Genomic DNA, 18,454 nt, shown 5'->3' with positions numbered 1-18,454 from the left:
CACCCCAAAGTTTAGCTATTTCAACAAATTAACTGTAGTGGGGGTTGCTTAGTTAAAATTAAGATTCATGGGCTCTGCCTACGACCTATTTGATCATAGTCTTGAGGGGGTGGGTAATTTCTGTGTAATTCAAAGCTTGATACTTATGAATTTAGTGTAATTGTTAGATATATATTTATTTTGCAACAGTACAAACAACATTTAACAGTTTCCTGCACTCTTCCCATTTCTTTTTGTTGCCCTCTGAAATCCTTTATAATTTTCTCTCCTACTCCTCAAAAAATATAATTTTCTGTCCTACCCCTCAAATGTAATTTTTTGTTTTGTTTTATTTTTTAATGTTTACTTGATCCCAACACTGACTGTCGTTTCGTTTTGGTATTCTCTGGCATAGGAAGTCTGCAAGCAGCAATGTGAGCAATTACCGATATTTTATCTAAGATTAATATTGAGACAATATATCTCCATTCTTTAGGATTGGATCTCTATAAACTTCTGGTTTTTCCATGAAATTAATAAGTATGTTTGAGAGGTTTCCACAGGAAAACAAAAATTTCCTTACAGGGCACTGTGTACTTGAAATGCTCACCATCAATTGGCAAGTGAGTGTACAGTTCCTCAATTTCTTCCTCCTCAAGTGAGAATCCCATGTTTTCAAGAACATCATCTAGTTTACTGATATTGACTTTTCCTCCTTAAGAAGGGAAGAGATAAGAATAAAATAAATTTGTATTTACGCCAGAGAGGGAAAAAATGTTTGGTCACATAAACTGACCAACACAAACAGGAAGTAAGAAGCAATGTCACCATAAAGGTCTAGGAATGATCAAAAGAATTAGTTAAGGATTAGAAATAGAAAAATTCTCCCTGTCCGTTTTCCAGAAAATACTACTACAGCAATTTCTAGGGTAAGTTTACCCAGAAGAAAGAGAAGAGCAGGCAAGACAGGTGAGTTATAGGAAACAGACAATCAATACACAAATTTCTTACTATTAAGACTTCAACCTGGTGATGGGTATTAAAGAGGGCACGTTCTGCGTGGAGCACTGGGTGTTATGCACAAACAATGAATCATGGAACACTACATCAAAAACTAATGATGCAACGTATGGTGATTAACATAACAATAAAAAAATTTTAAAAAAGACTTCAAATTTGCAACAATGACAAAATAGCATAGGCAATTTTCCCAAATGTGATTGTATACAATTAAGAATGCCAGCTCATTAAAAAAAAGAGTAACATAATTAGCAATCTAATCATTGAGAAGTAAGAGATTTTAGAAAAGTAAATGCAAAAGCTTGAGGATGTTTTCTCTTCCCCAGCACGCTTCTCACTCACCTCTGTATGTCTTCACTCCATCCATCAATCTATTCTTATACACTTTTCTATTATCTGTAACATAAGGGTCAATTTAGTTTACAAGAAGTGGAAATTGAGAAAGACAGTAATACTTATTTTTAGATTTTGTAAGTTATTACTAGTTATAATCCAAAGAAGGAAGCAAAGAAATGACTAAGATTCTCAAGGTTACTATTCATTCTCTGGCATCTGATGTACTATTGGTGGAACTCCAACACATTGAAACAGATTTTTTTCTTTTCTTCTTTTCTAAAATGTCCCTTCTTTCCCTTCTACAACTGTTTTATCACCTTCTTCCTATCTTTGGCTTTAGACTGATTATAGATGCTGGTTCCAACATTTAAAAATGTTTATAACAGCAATACCCCAAAGAGAACACTACTCTCAAATTAAGATTTAAATGGTAAGGACAGAATATTTTATGTCAGAAGTGGCTCTTTCTACTTTTCTCTTTATTTTTAAACATTGAGTTATGATTGACACAAAGATTGTGAAGTTTAAGGTATACTGATTTGATACATTTATATTGTAATATGATTGCCACTGTATCATTAGCTAATACTTCGATCATGTCAAATAAATATTATTTCTTTTTGTGGTGGGAACAATTAAGATCTGGCTACTTAACAACTTTAATGTTTACAATACAGTTCTGTTGTCTGTAATCCCCATACTGTGTATCACATCTCCAGTACTCATTTATCCACTAGTTAAGTATGTATCTATAAGCAACATCTCTCCATTCTTCTATTACTGCCCTTTCCCCCTCTGGCAACCATCAGTTTGTTAGTTTGTTCTCTGTATTTATAGGTCTGATTCTGTTTTTTGTTTAATCTTTTTTTTTTTTAGATTCACGTATGAGTGAAGTCAAATGGTATTTGCCTTTCTCTGCCTGACTTATTTCACTCAGCATAATACCCTCTAAGTCCATCCATGTTGTTGCAAATAGAAAGACCTCATTTTTTTTAATGGCTGAGTAATAATCTATTGTGTATATATACCACATCTTCTTTATCCATCTTGGGCTATTTCCATATCTTAACTATTGTAAATAATGCTGCAGTAAACATAAGGGTGCACATTTCTTTTTAAATTCGTGTTTTTGTTTCTTTGGGTAAATATCCAGTGGTGGAATTATTGGATCATATGGTATTTCTACCTTTAATTTTTTGAGAAACCTCCATACTGTTTTCCACCATGGCTGCACCAATCTACATTCCCAATAGCGCGCGAGGGTTTCTTTTTCTCCACATCCTTGTCAACACTTGCTATTTCTTGTCTTTTTGAGTCTAGCCATCGTGACAGGTGTAAGGTGATATCTCAGGGAAATGCAAATCAGAACGACAAGGAGATGTTACCTTACACTTGTCAGAATGCCTTTGTGGCAAAATTTTAAGCTTTTATATTTTTTTCTGGTTCTTAGAATTCACCAGGTTGGCTACCGAAGACTTTTGTTTTCCACTAGGTGGCGCTATAGCTTAAGTTTATGGCTTTCCCCCTCCAGACTCTGGGTAGTTTGTTTTCTGAGCATGCTAACTGTAGCTCGCTCTAGAGGATGCACTTGTGACCCTTGCACAAGGAGCTAGCAGCAGAGTCGGGGGAGGTGTGGGTTTAGCATCTGAACATTGGGGATGCCTGACAAGTACAGGGAGATCCCAAGGTATGGTACTCCCAGAGGCTCGTGGGTCGACTTCCTGCTGAGCGCAATCTCTTTAATGCCAATTAAAATTCATATCTGCCTCTTTCCCTGTCAGAGAGCTCCCACCTTAGTGCTCTGGGTGCTGGTGGAGAGAAATGGGTTTTTCCAGCTGGTCCTGCTCTGCTGGGGTAGCCAAGCACTCACTCACTGCTTTCCTTTCCCCTGTGGGAGAGGTCACTGTGGTCTATGCATCCCTCCCTTGGGGGAGAGCGGTGCCGGGAAAGTTTCTCTTACTGCCTCCACTGTGGCCAAACTCCTATTTTTCTTCCTTTCTTTTTCTCTGATGGTGGGCTGGAGTCTGCCTCCAGGAAGGCTGGACTTCTGCAAATTCTCATGCCTGGGTCAGCACTCACCTGATCTTTGCCTGACAGCGGTGAGAGAGGTGTAGGCAATTTTGCTGACTGTGTTGATTCTGCAGCCCTGTATGGAGGTTGCCTGTCTTTTACCAGTGGCACTTGTGAGCGAGGCTCCTCCTGGGTCCCTTAGAGTAAGGTGCTAGTTCCCAAAACATTCATACAGGCACTCTTGTTTGTGTGTGGGTGTCCAATTCATTGATTAAAAAAGGAACAACTTACATGCCATGTTGCTGATGTCATTCCCTTTAAAATTTTTAACAACACTTTAAAGAGTTATACTTCTAGAATTTTATACAACTCAATATTCTCTGAAATCCACTGCAATGCCTGAAATGCTTACCATCCAATGGCAATATGTTCAGCAGATCCAGGCTTTCTTTCCTTGTTAATTCAATTCCTACATTTTCCAGATAAAGTTGTGTGTCACTGGCATTAATTTTACCACCTTTAAAAAGATGGGAAATATGATATGTGAATTTTCATATATAACAATCCTACTTTAAGATAATTGTAATAAAACAGCAGTATCTCAACTTGCTAGAGATGTAACTGCAGAAGACCAAGGACACAATGAGGCCTATCTAACTGCATCACAAGAGGGGGTTAAAAGATAACATGTTTCCCTTAAGCCTTGTCAAAAGAATGCTTTTTTTAATGCTCTAAAAAATATAGAGACAAACCAACCAGCCTATAAATACACTTCTTAAAAAAATGATACTTCTAGGGGCACCTGGGTGGCTCAGTCAGTTAAGCGGCTGCCTTCGGCCCAGGTCATGATCCCAGGGTCCTGGGATCGAGTCCCACATCGGGCTCCTTGCTTAGCAGGGAGCCTGCTTCTCCCTCTCTCTCCCTCTGCTTGTGCTCTCTCTGTCAAATAAATAAAATCTTTAAAAAAAATGATACTTCTAAAATCACAGGTAATAAAAAGCCCATCTATATTCTTAAAAACAAATATGTCATCAGCATATTGGTAAAATAAGGCTTGTGTACAGTTTTAGAATACTGGGATATACAATTAAAATATGGTATGTACATACAACATAGGATCTTGATTTTACATCTTTTCATCATTACTTCTCACTCACCAGAAAATAAATTTGCTGTACCCATAAAGGAGCTCAGTGAAATCTTTCCATTATCTGAAATACAAACCATAAATCATATATAAACAAAATATGTATTGCTATTGGGAATAGGATCTCTTTTTTTCCATGAAATTTTCTAAGTTGTCATTCCTTACATGAGGAAATTTGTTGATGTAAACATTTTCTTTTATATCCAACCACATTATAGAATTCTAAAGACGGTGTTTTAACAAACACTAAATTAGATCTTTAATTCTTTAATTCTTTTCCATTTGATCCTTTTTACTTAACAGATATCTCTTTGGTGCCATATTATTGGTCTAAAGTGAGATATCGCTGACCCTCTATTTCAACCCAACATAACATTCATATTTATTAAATGAGAATATGATCACCTCTAGTTGTACATTACATACCAAAAAATTCTAAACCTTTGCTACTTCCTCATTTGGTTTTGTCCATTTCTGACCTTTTCTGATATCTATTTCAATAACTCCTGTTGTTTTGTCTGAAGTGCTGTTTTGTTTTTAAATCTACCAGTGCCCTATTGATCCTCTGACAATACTGGGAATAATAACCAGAAGTCATATTTCTCATCCTTGAGGATTAAAACTCTATAAGTACTTCTAACTTTCTAAGTGAAGTTGAATAAGAGTACTCAGATTTCATGAGAAGATTTCAAAGATTTTTCTGACAGGAAGTGTAAGTGGTAAATGAAATACTCACTGTCAGTTTTCAGATGATTGCGTAGATCTTGGATTTCTTTCCTTTTAAGGTCATAGTTCAAGTTTTCCAGAATGTTTTCTATTTTATTCTCTAAAATTTTCCCACCTTAAGAAAGAAAGAGGAAATAAAAATGTGGAATTATGCCTAAAATTAAAAGAATTCTAGTTAAGTCTATGCACCAAACCCTAATGGGAGGGAGAAATGCAAATGTTCAAGGAAAACACAAAACTAAGGTGGCAGGGGGCAGGGCTGGGGAATGTGAAGAAAAGAACATATCCCTTACATACGTTATAAGATACTCTGTTAAAATTTGTTATAGACATCTAAAGCAAAGAAAATAAGTGAGGTCAATTACTCATTCTTTACTTATTATTCATAATGGGGGAATATGTCAGAAATAACAGCCATAATTCTGGCTTCTGAGTTTGAAATCATTATAACTGTAAATTACTTCTACAAATTTACTGGTTATTGAACTTGAGTTGTAAGTCATAAAGGGGAATGAAAAAGGTTAATAACCTAACTGTTAAATATAACAGAGTGATTAGGAATATGGGTTTAAATCCTCTTCCAGTGTTCAAACTGTGTGACCTTATTAGGCAAGTGAATCTGTATCTCCCATCTGTAAAATGGTGCTAATATAAGTACATATCTCTTAGGACTTTTGTGATAATTAAATGGGTTGCTAGATGTATTTAGAACAGTGCCTGGCATTATGATCAAAAGAAAGTAGCTATCATTATCATTAAGCAATTAAAGGGATTTCCTACATCAAAAACTAATGATGTACTGTATGGTGACTAACATAATAAAATAAAATTAAATTAAAAAAATAAATGTAAAAAAAATAAAGGGATTTCCAAAAGGAAACATAAAACTTAAAAGGTCTCATTTTTACTTGGCTTCTTATTATGCTTATCACTCACCTTGAAAAGTCTTTAAACCATCTAGCAACCGACTGCAATACACCTTTCCATCAGCTATAAGAGAAGTCATAATTGATGTCATGGAGAAAGTGACACAGAAATTCATAACAAGAGTACAGACTATTTCTTTTTTTTTAAGATTTATTTATTTATTTTAGAGAGAGAGAGTGCATGAGTGGGGGTAGGGGCGGGGTGGGGGAGGAAGCAGACTCCCCTCTGAGCACAGAGCCCCACACTGGGCTCTATGCCAGGACCCCAAGGTCATGACCCTAGCCGAAACCAAGTCGGACACTTAACCAACTGAACCACCCAGATGCTCCGAGACTATTTCATAAAGACAATAATGTCACCTGATTGGCCTTACAAATTTATCTAATTTCTTATCCACCCATCCTTCTCCTCCTTGGTTTTAAGAATAAAGGGAAGGAATAGAGTAAGGTTTTATATTTATCTCTTTTACTGTTCTGAAACATCTTTTTGATTTGACATTTTTTACATGACTTCCTCTTTCCCCCCTACTTCTTTTTCTCTATGCGTTAGGACTGTCAGACATTTCAAAGTCAATATCTTAAACTAAAATTGATCAATTTAAAAATCTTAATTTCTTTATGAAGTTCCCAAGCTAAATCCTAATAGAATTAGCTCCATCCCTTATAATAGCCTCCATGAGGGCAAGGATTTTTGTCTTTAATCTCATAACCTAAGAAGAGCTCGATAAATATATTGACTATAAATATATACTTAATGAATGTTTAATGATTCCCAACCTGCCCCAACAATATATGACACTCAAACTACATTCTCCTAAAGGCCACAGCAGTATCAGAAATGCTCACAAGTAATTGGCAGAGTTTTTTGCAGCTTCCAGAGTTCCTTAGGTGTGAGTTCTATCCCTATGTTTTTCAAAACATCACCTACTTCATCAAAATGAATCTTGATTCCTTTGAAAAGATAGAAATTATGACTGATGAAAAACTTAAGAGTTATGAATGATTCTAAATTATGAGTTTCATCTAGGTTTAATTGCAGAATTGAGACCAGGGTTGATAAAAGTGCTGAGTCAAGACTCTAAGGAAATGTCAAAAACAGAACTAAACCTCATAATTCTAGAGAGGAAAAAAATACCTTTTGAATGCTCTAATAAATGTGGGATAAATCAACACTCTGAAATGGGAATTGTATAAGAGACCAGAACCACTTATATAAATGACTATATAAATAATTCTATAAAGATGGTATCTATATTACTTTTTATTTGCCTATGTGATAAGTTATTCAGAAAAAAGATTTATACCAATGTTTTATCATGCCAATTATTGTGGTAACATAGATTTTTGGCTGTTCAAACAATGGAAAGTGAAAAAAATTTCAGAGAACGCAGGATATTTTACTAAGACATAAAAATGCAGTAGTTTTGCTCAAAAAGCGTACAGCCCAAAACCAATCTGGATTATTGTATAAAAGACACCATTAATATACCAAGAAGAAGAATAATGTCAGTATTATAGGAATAAAGTATTTAAAAGTATAACAAAAAAGCATGAGAATATTGCTATTTATAATGACTTTTTCCTATCAGCTTTCACTCACCTCTGAACGGCTCTACATTTTTCATGAGCGTATTCAGCTTAACCTTTTCATCTGTAAGATAATGTACAAATGAGACCCAGCCATAATGACTCAGATCCAGAAAACATCATAAAAACTTTATATTGTAGAATGAAACAGTGAAATTTAGAAACTTATCCCAATTTGTTCTATAAATGTATCCCAGATAAGCATGGAATTGAAGAATCAAATTCTAAATACGATAAATATATAACACAGAAGAAGAAATTGTAGTATAAAATACCAAATTCTATACATAGCAGTGCTAGGAAGTTATTGTTTGTTTGTTTTTTAGTTTCAGGTATAAAATTTATTGATTCAACACTTTCATACATCATCCAGTGCTCATCACAAGTGCCCTCCTTCATCCCCATCACCGATATGACCCATCCCCCCACCTACCTCCCCTTTGGTGACCATCAGTTTGTTCTCTATACTTAAGAGTTTCTTGGTTTTCCTCTCTCCTTTCTTCCCCCACGATTGTTTGTTTCTTCAATTGCACATGAGTGAAATCATATGGTATTGGTCTCTCTCTGACTGATTTATTTCGCTTAGCAAAATTCTCTCTAGCTCCATCCATGTCATTGCAAATGGCAAGATTTCATTCTTTTTTATGGCTGAGTAATATTCCATTGTATTTATATACCTCATCTTTATCCATTCATCAGTCGATGGACATTTGGGCTCTTTTCATAATTTGGCTGTTGATAATGCTGCAATAAATATGGCAGTGCATGTATCCCTTCAAATGAGTGTTTTTGTATTCTTTGGGTAAATATCAGCAGTGCTAGGAAGTTTTAAAAGCATTGCTGGACCTGCTTTCCATTTGGCTTGTTCTACTTTAGAATCCAGGAGTATTATGATGTTTGGCCACCTTATTATCACAGGATTTAAAAGCAATGTATATTGTAATATCAATGTGTTCACCTATCTAAAATATTGTAGGTGGCTACTTCCATGTGCAACCTTTACTCAGCACATTCTTCATGCTTCCAATTCCACAGCCACCAAGATTTCTAATCTTTTCTGAATCCCTCATTTAATTTGTGTAATTACTGGTTGAAAGTCCTCATATCTAGGGTCGTATCACCCAGCTCCCTGAGGGTATCATTCATATCATAGTCTTTGAAGCCCTGCTTACCTCTCTTATACGAGGCAGTATTATTTAGTAGAAAGGGCAAACGTTTGAAATTATATAAACCTATATAGGCTTCTTTAGGGCTGACACCTGCACTCTGCCACTTAGCAGCTATGTGGATTTGAGCAAGTCAATTAACTTCTATGATTGACCCTCAATTTCCACATCAGGGAAACTAAGATAACAATCTACTTTTCAGAGTTGTTGTGAGGACTATTGATAACATATTTCAAGTGCCAAGTATTGTTTGTGGTATATAGCAGGCATTTAATACTTCGTAATTATTGAGGAATGATGTCAGCATTATGGCAGCATAAGACATCCCTCCTTTTTGTCCCCCTTTTTAACAACTAAATTCAGGAACCATCCATGAACAAAAGTATCTCTGTGGGCATTGTGGGATCCAGCACCATATGCCAAGGAACCTGGTAGGAATTTGCCCACGTGGGTCTTAGGTAACAATGAGATGGACTGTACTACAGGTTGCAGAAGCAGCTGCAGTCCCCTCAGCTGTGGTTGGGAAATCCAGGAGAGTGGTGACACTCACAGTGAGAGGGCTTTGTGGAGGTCCAGCTTTCCTGAGGAGAGATTCCAGCACTCCACCGGAGCAAAACAATATGAGTTTGGATGCACTCGAGAGGGTAAAAGGAATCCTGCCAGTGCTGCCCCACCCCCAAGGCAACACAGTGCAGGGCTGCGCTAGCTGGTGACAATCTCTCCCCAGGATGGGGGGTGGGGAGGGAGAGCTGTGAGTGACTTCCTAATTACCCCAGTTGTGTGTAATACTGCTGAGAAGCGTCCAAAGTGTTGAGGTGAGGCCTCTGTGACTGGGGAAAAGGATGAGATCAGGAATAGGCAGATAATACTAAAGAGCATTAAACAATGTGGTTTCTGCTGATGGCCTTCAGGACTCAGTAGGGAAGTTTGTCCATGAACTGCTGGAACAACCTCATTTGAAGAACTCCACACCTGGCCTATTGGCCTATTGGCACCTCCAACACCCATAGTGCTAAACCCCCACCCGCCCTCAACTCTGCAGCAAGCGCCCTGTGCACGCTCGTGAATGTGGTGGTGAGAGTAAACAGGGAGTGCCCTCAGAAAACACTCCAGAGTCTGTGGGCAAGGGAGAAACCACAAACTTGAGCTGTAGCTCAACCTTTTGGAAAACAAAAGAGAGGTTTTCTTTCAACAGCCAGCCTGATGTGTTGTTAAGAAGCAGAGAAGACGTACACGCTTAAGAATTCTGCCAGAAGACGGAGCAAGAAGTGTAAAGCAGGTGTATCCATACAATGTTAGAGAAAGTCCCAGAAATAAACAGGACCAATGAAAAATATCTCCCTCTTGAAGAGACTCTTCAAAACAAGTAGAGATTTGGGGAAGTGATTACTTGTCTTTTCTGCCATTATATATTCTTTCTTTTAGTCTAGTTCAAATTTAGGGTGATTTAAGGGATTTTGACTTTTTTTTCCCCCTGATTGTAAAATTTCTTCTTTAACTTTCCTTTGTTTCATTTCTCCACCTGCTTCTTGGGTCTGTCAATCTCTCATTGGCATCTAGGAATTTAGTCCTGCAGGGGGGAGTCACTATTTTAACAGATTACTGATTTCTGATTTAAACACTAATGATCTGAGTTAATACCTTTTTTCATATGAATACCTTTGGAAGTTTTATTAGAGGAGCTCGCTCTCCCTAAAGGCACAACAACATGCTCACCATCAGTTGGCAGATGGTTGCACAGGTCCTCAAGTTCCTCATCCTCCAGCTCATAACCCAAGTTTTCCAGGATGCTTTCTATTTTAGAGGTACGACACCTTCCACCTCAGGGAAGAAGGAATAGGGATAAAATATAGGAACTGATATCCAAGAAAAATACTGGCTATATTCACACACCAATGGAACAAAGCCATAGCACATTAAATAAAAAAAAAAACTGTGTAGGGCTACATGTGGGACATGTTCAACACATTCCACAATAGAGATTTATTGTGGAAGCCAGGAATAGAATATATTCTGCCATTCTCATCTCAGGGGTCCTTTATACAGTTTGCAGGAAAGATGTATTTAGAAAAAAATCATATGTTATATAAATTATAGGTAATTGTATTTATATAATAATTCCATATGCTACCTTTTTATATTATGAACTATATATATAATATATATATATGGTGAACCTCATTAATTATGTTAGACAATAACTAGAGCTCTGGATAGCAAATAGATTTTGAAACCCTTTCAGTGTCAGAGAACTATAAATTATCACATTGGATGTAGCTGCATCTAAAGTAGATCTACAGGCTAATGGGATAATAAAATCAATAAATTAATTATTGTATAATGATAAGGGCTTTTAAAAGTTAAGGTAAAGTCTGCAGATCTTAGTTTTACTTGCCTTTTTATTGAGATTCTCACTTACCAGGAAAAGCTTTTATATAATCGAGCAATGTATTTTTCTCTACCTTTCCATCAGCTGTGAAATAAGACACATTTAAGAAAAAAGGTTATATGGACAGTCAAAAAAAGAATAGGAAGAGCATAATTTCATAAATACATACTTTAAAAATTTCTTAAGTTCTATGCCCACATTTCCTAGGCCCACATACCTCTCCATAAGAAAAAAAATAAGATGAAGAGAAAATTCTTAATGTGCACAGTCTGACCATTCTTCTACATTGAAACAGAGATACTTTTTTCCCCACTCTGATTTCTCCTTTTCTGTCCTCTACTACCTACTAAAATTTAGCCTTCTTTTTCTCTTTGTCCTGATTAAGCTTCATTAACCTCAGAGTACTGATACTCTTTTTTTTTTTTTGAAGACTTTATTTTTTAAGTAATCTCTACACACAGTGAGGGGCTCAAAATTACAACCCTGAGATCAAGAGTCATATGTTCTACCAACTGAGCCAGCCAGGTGCCCCAGAGTAATGATACTCCTAATGGCAGGACAGAGGTTTGAAGATATCATGGCCTCTCAAAACTATAAACCTAAATGTCAAAGTCATAATTTCTTTACAACTAAAGGTTGATCTTTTTGCCTTTTAGACCAGATGGGTCCATTCTTTAGATGCTCTCACATCGAAGTTTACACTAGCACAGAGATACTCCATACATACATACACAGTGGTATATAAAATACCTACCAGTAACTGGCAACGTTTTCAACAGCCCCCAGAGCTCTCTATCTGTAAGCTCTAGCCCCATGTTTCCCAGTGTTTTGTGTATGTCCTTGGCTTCAACTTTTCCTCCTTTAAAAGATAGAAATGGTAACAGATGAGAATTGCCTGCCTCCTGAACCCAAATGATGAAGTGTCTAAGCCTGCACAGGGTTATCTACAGTTATCAGAAGTTATTTCTTGAGTTCTAAATAAAATACTTATTTCTAATGCTCTTAATGACCTCAGAGGCGTTAACCCAGATCATAGTCAAGGAATACATAGGAGGCAAAGTAATCTAAGTTATGTATAGGCAGCTACCTAATCTAAATTGTACTATCATTACAAAAATCTGTTACTCTTCGCTCTGCCTGACTTGTGAGATAGATTATCTTCACTGCCCACGTTATCTGTATCCCTGTCAAAGTTTCACCTTAAAATTTACTGGGTTACAGTAAATGTTAGTTAAATATTTTAAGTGAATGAACAGGTGTGTTGCCCATTGGACTGAATCACAAAATAAAAATGAAGTTTCAGAGAATATAGAACTTGTTATATAGAGAGAGCACCACAATATTTTTGCTGGAACATAAATAATCCAATGTAATCTTCATGTCATTAGGATCAAACTTTAATCATTAAAGAGCTAGAAGTTAAAGGTCAATGACAGAATAAGAAAACACAATCTTAAATATGTATGTGAATGTGATGTATTTGCATTTTAGTTTTACATCTTTTCACAAAACATCTTGCTTACCTGTGAATTTCTTAATTTCCTTTAGCAGTTTATGCAGATCAGCCATCCCAGAAGCTAAAAAATAAGCCACAATTCAGACAGATAAAATTGTGCACTGATTGAGAAAGATTGTTAAATAGAACAAAATAATTAATTTTTTCTTTATGATTTGTTGTTGAAAACACATATGCAGATAAACAGAAAACTACTCTCTAAAAATGTTAACTATTAATTTCATTATTTATTCTGTTTTCTTTTAATATCTCAGCCTCTACACACCATGTAACATCTTCCTCCTCAGGCTTGTTCTCTTCACTTTATACCACCTACTATACCAGATTCCCAGAACAAGAGCAAAATCTTCCACTTGGAATTTTAAGTCTAGCTATTTCCCCATTTAACATTCTCCAGTACTGACACTGGAGCTTAGTTTTTTGAATTTTTTTCTACTAGATATGTTCATTCCATACTCAAAGATTGTGAGTGCCTTTAAATGAAAAGAATGGGGGCGCCTGGGTGGCTCAGTTGTTGAGCATCTGCCTTCGGCTCGGGTCGTGATCCCAGGGTCCTGGGATAGAGCCCTGCATCAGGCTCCCTCCTCGGCGGGATGCCTGCTTCTCCCTCCCACTCCCCTGCTTGTGTTCCCTCTCTTGCTGTGTCTCTCTCTGTCAAATAAATAAATAACAAATCTTAAAAAAAAATAAAATAAATGAAAAGAATGTATGTATTCTGTATCCACCTAGACATCCTAGCCCAATAAGTAGCATAATGCTTTGCACACAGTAATACTAAACACTTTAAAATTAAACAGTGAAATGGAACATGTTAGAATAATAGAATTAAGCTCTTATATTAGGATATTTTTCCAGGATTGTAGATGCAGTATATTTTAGGGCAACAGCCCCAACTTAGAAATAATGCATATTATTAGCATTTTCTTACCAAAAAATATGCTATTTATTACTATGGAATCCCATTTTTCCTTTGGGGTAGTTTCCAGTATGCCCTCTCCATACACTGAGTTTACAGATTTGCCCCTTGGGGGCTTGTGCTACATGGACAGCACAAGGTCATTTTATATAAACTTCCAGTGAACTATTAGTTAACACCTATTAATTACCATAACTGGAAAGTCCTCGTTGAAAGCCTTGAATAGTGGTTAAATAAACATATTAATTAATTCAATTTCTCATTCATTCAACAAATATTTATAGAGTATCAAATATAGGCATACATGTGCTAGGCACTGGGGGATATAGCAGTGAGCAACACAGATGTGGCTCCTGTCCTCACAGAGCCTTCATTTATTTATTACTTATTTCACTAAGCCTAAGTAAGAAGACACTTTTGATCTTTCTTTCAGCCTCTCTATCAGGACACATTTTCAGAAATCTCTCTTTTATTTTTTATTCTAACAAGGAAAATTTGTGCTGATTTCACAGGATCAACAGCTAGGGGATAATAGCTAATTATGTATATAATAATAATGGGAATCATTGAGGGAAGCAGAGTACTATTTATTTGATCTGGGTTTATAAATGCTTATCTTTGCTCCATATGTACATAATGCCCTCTAGCCTGAGGATTAAACCCAATAGCTTCTCACCTCTCAATTTTTAATTGGAGATCTCAGTCTGTATTTCAGTTATTTAGTTTCTTTTCTCAGAAAAAAAAATAGTTTGATCAATTTGTTGGCTAGGGTAATGTTTCAAAACCTTTTATTTTACTATCCACAAGTATTTATTTCCTCTTCTTCTTGGAAGCTTCAATAAAATGAAAGGAAAGTAATAAAAATATAATCACTCACACAAAAAAATAACAACAATATAGGAGAGGAGATACCAGTGAACAAGAAACTTCACAAATATTTAGAAATTAGAAAGCAAGTAAGGTAGTGGTAACTAATTTAGCAGAGCTGAGGAAAGGAAATTATAACATGAAAACTTATGAGTGGTTAGTAATGAAATGTCATAATTGAAATGTCTCTGACAGGTAGTAAACTCAAGTGAATAGGAAGTAAAGGAAATCCTTTCTGGAGGAATGCATTTCATTTTAGGTATCAAAGAATTCTCACGGTAATTTTTCAGTGACATTGAACAGCATATAGTAAATAACCAAACACATAGGGAAATAAGGACACTGTAAATGAGAATCAGAAGAAATAAAAGAGAGGAAAGAAAAACCCACAATTTATTAATTGGAATTATGAGACCAAGATTATAAGATAACTATGTAAATTTGAAACTATCTGCAGAAAACTAAAAAACATGAGCCACTAGATTTGAAAGAGAACAAAGCTGAATTTCTGGAAATTGAGAATAAAAAAACAAAAGAATACATGACAAAATACAAAAAAGGATATAAACAACAGGAATACAGGAAATGAAATCAAGAGGTAAATAGCTAGATGCAATGGCAGACAAGACACAGCTGAAGAGTGAGTGTACTGGATGCAAAACCATCCAGAATGACCCACAGGAAGAAAAATACAGAAAATATTGAAGAGGGGTTAAGTGTCACAGAGGATGGAGGAAAAAGGTTTAATATACATTTAATTGGAAGTCTACAGAAAAAAAAGGACTATGCGATAGAGACAATATTGGAAGAGACAGCAGCTGAGAATTTTCCAGATCTGATGAAAGAGTCCAATTCTCAGACTCAAGTGTCCCAGAGAACCCCAGGGAGAATAAGTGGAAAGAAATCTATTCCTATTTTCCACATTGTAGTGAAACTTCAGAACTAAAGAGAAATGTTTTAAAAGAAAAGAAAGATTATTCTCTAAAGACCAATAGATTCACAGCTGACTTCTCATCAGCAACATTATAAAGAAGAAGATAGTGGAATGATAACTTTAATGAGCTGAACAAAAATAACTATCCACCTAGAATTTTAAACCCAGAGAAAATATCTTTCAAAAATAAGGGTAAAATAAAGATGTTTTATGTCAAACCCCCCCACAAATCATTATTTGTCACTAGGGATCCTAAATAAAGGAAATTACTTCAAGCAGAAGAAAAGTTATCCCAAATGAAAGGTCTGAAGTAGAAGAAAGAATGAATAGCAAAGAAAAGGCAAAAGTGGGTAAATCTGAATGAATATTGGATTTATAAAACATTGCTCTAATAATATTTTGCTGAGGTAAAAGAATATGAGATAGTATTAAAAGATATGAAGGGGGTGCCTAGGTGGCTCAGTCAGTTAAGCATCTGCCTTCGGCTCAGGTCATGATCCCAGGGTCCTGGGATCGAGCCCCGCATCGGGCTCCCTGCTCAGTGGGGAACCTGCTTCTCCCTCTCTCTCTGCCTGCTGCTCTGCCTACCTGTGCTCTCTCTATATCTCTCTGTCAAATAAATAAATAAAATCTTAAAAAAAAACCTATAAAAGATATGAAGCAACATTAATGTAGAAATGCAGGCACTGGTATTTTTGATGAATATGAGGAGTATATGCCTTGGTAATTAGAGTAAGAAAATTAGAATTGCTGTTTTTTAAAAAGTTCTTATTTATTTACTTGAGAGAGAGAGAGAGAGAGAGAGAGAGAGAAAGACAGTTCAAGCAGGGGGAGGGAGAGGGACAAGCATACTCTGTGTCCAGCACAGATTCCAACGTGGGGCTCCATCCCAGGACCCTGAGATCATGACCTGAGCCAAAACCAAGAGTCGGATGCTTAACTGGCTGAGCCACCCAGGCACCCCTAGAAGGCTATTTTTTAATATATGTATGTTATGTAATCTCTACACCCAATGTGGGGCTCAAACTTACAACCCTGATATCAAGAATTGCATGCTCATCTGACTGAGCCAGCCAGTTACTCCTAGAAAGCTATTTTATTTATTTATTTATTTATTTATTTAAGATTTTATTTATTCATTTGAGACAGAGAGAGAGAGAGAGAGAGCATGAGCAAGGGGAAAGGCAGAGGGACAGGGAGAGGCAGACTCCCCGCTGAGCAGGGAGCCAGATGTGGGGCTCAACCTCAGGACCTGGAGATCATGACCTGAGCAGAAGGCAGATGCTTAACCATCTGAGCCACCCAGGTGCCCCTTCTAGAAGGCTATTTTATTTTTTATTTTTATTATATTTTATTATTTTTTTAAAAGATTATTTACCTGACAGAGAGAGACACAGAGAGAGACGGAACAGAAGCAGGGGGAGGGGGAGAGGGAGAAGCAGGCTTCCCACTGAGCAGGGAGCCCGATGCGGGGCTCGATCCCAGGACCCCAGGATCATGACCCAAGGCAGACGCTTAACGACTGAGCCACCCAGGCACCCCTAGAAGGCTATTTTATTTTATTTTTATTTTTTTGTAAGATTTTATTTATTTATTCATGAGAGATGGAGAGAGAGAGAGAGAGAGAAGCAGAGGGAGAAGCAGGCTCCCAAGGAGCAGGGAGCCCGATGCGGGCCTCAATCCCAGGACCCTGGGATCATGACCTGAGCCGAAGGCAGACGCTTAACCATCTGAGCCACCCAGGCGCCCTAGAAGGCTATTTTATTTTTTATTTTAATTTTTTTTAAAGATTTATTTATTTATTTGAGAGAGCGAGAATGAGAGAGAGAGTACATGAGAGGGGTGAGGGCCAGAGGGAGAAGCAGGCTCCTCGCCGAGCAGGGAGCCCGATGTGGGACTCGATCCCCGGACTCCGGGATCATGACCTGAGCCGAAGGCAGTTGCTTAACCAACTGAGCCACCCAGGCGCCCTAGAAGGCTATTTAAAGAGAAGGTAAAACATTGCTGTTTAAAAGTTCCTAGGGTAGGCCAGGAAGGAATAATGTAAGTTGTTGCCAAAACACAGGGTGAAGGGATCAGGAAGTTGGAATATTACAAATGTATAGAGGAACTGTTGGTTCACAACCTTGAAAGCTTCCTGGGTGCAATCTAAAACTGGCCCCATAAACAGAGGGCAGAGAGAGACCAAAGAATGAGGCAGAGCACTCCAGATTGGTAGATGGCAGATTTAAGAAGCAAGGGAACTTACATACAAAGCTTCTCCTGGGTGGCCAGATGAAGAGTAGATCTCTGCATCTACCCTCCTGAATCTTAAAAGTTATAGAGGCCTTAACTGGGTTCAGTCTTGTATACTGTCCAGATGCCTTCAAAATGCATTGCTCCCTCAAGACTGCATCCTTGAACATGGCTCCCACTGTAAGAATGGTGGGCAGAGCATATATTCTAGGGACAGGGGAGGAAGTGAGGAGCCTCAGGTTGCCTGTGTCCGGCTCTAGGGTCAACCAGTAGTCACACTCTTTTGATTACCTCCTCCCAACAGGAATGTATAGTTGGGTGACAAGACTTTTTTTTTTTTAAATCTTTTTCAAGTTTTTATTTAAATTCCAGGTAGTTAACATACTGTATAATACTAGTTTCAGGTGTAGAATTTAGTGATTCATCACCTTAATACAACATCCAGTGCTCATCACAACAAGTGCCCTCCTTCATACCCATCACCCATTTAACCCATCCTCCTGTTCATTTCCCTCCATCAACCCTCAGTTTGTTTTCTATAGTTAAGAGTCTGTTTTACGGTTTGCCTCTCTTTTTTTCCTCTGTGTTCATCTGTTTTGTTCCTTAAATTCCACATATGTAAAAATCATATGGTATTTGGGTGACAAGACTTTTAAAAGATTTAAATCATGTAGTTAATCTGAAATTAGCAACCTGTTCT

At 37.0% G+C, this 18,454-nt stretch overlaps 1 protein-coding gene across 5 annotated transcripts in view; it reads right to left on the bottom strand.

Annotated features, from left to right (window-relative positions):
• The window catches only part of EFCAB3 (EF-hand calcium binding domain 3), a 133,156-nt gene that overhangs the window by 113,040 nt on the left and 1,662 nt on the right, over nucleotides 1-18,454 (bottom strand). For all 5 annotated transcript variants that reach the window (XM_027624497.2, XM_027624500.2, XM_027624498.2 and 2 more), the window contains exons 4-15: nucleotides 12,810-12,863; nucleotides 12,041-12,145; nucleotides 11,317-11,370; nucleotides 10,614-10,718; nucleotides 7,745-7,795; nucleotides 6,991-7,095; nucleotides 6,155-6,208; nucleotides 5,229-5,333; nucleotides 4,503-4,556; nucleotides 3,758-3,862; nucleotides 1,342-1,395; nucleotides 590-694 (exon numbers count right to left, since the gene is read on the bottom strand). In XM_027624497.2, coding sequence (XP_027480298.2) covers nucleotides 590-694; nucleotides 1,342-1,395; nucleotides 3,758-3,862; nucleotides 4,503-4,556; nucleotides 5,229-5,333; nucleotides 6,155-6,208; nucleotides 6,991-7,095; nucleotides 7,745-7,795; nucleotides 10,614-10,718; nucleotides 11,317-11,370; nucleotides 12,041-12,145; nucleotides 12,810-12,863 — 951 coding nt within the window. The remainder of the gene's footprint in view (nucleotides 1-589; nucleotides 695-1,341; nucleotides 1,396-3,757; nucleotides 3,863-4,502; nucleotides 4,557-5,228; nucleotides 5,334-6,154; nucleotides 6,209-6,990; nucleotides 7,096-7,744; nucleotides 7,796-10,613; nucleotides 10,719-11,316; nucleotides 11,371-12,040; nucleotides 12,146-12,809; nucleotides 12,864-18,454) is intronic.

Source organism: Zalophus californianus, chromosome 16 (assembly GCF_009762305.2).
Source record: "Zalophus californianus isolate mZalCal1 chromosome 16, mZalCal1.pri.v2, whole genome shotgun sequence".
Classification (NCBI taxonomy): domain Eukaryota; kingdom Metazoa; phylum Chordata; class Mammalia; order Carnivora; family Otariidae; genus Zalophus; species Zalophus californianus.
Note: the sequence above shows the minus strand (reverse complement) of the source record. Positions and strands in the feature narration are given on the sequence as shown.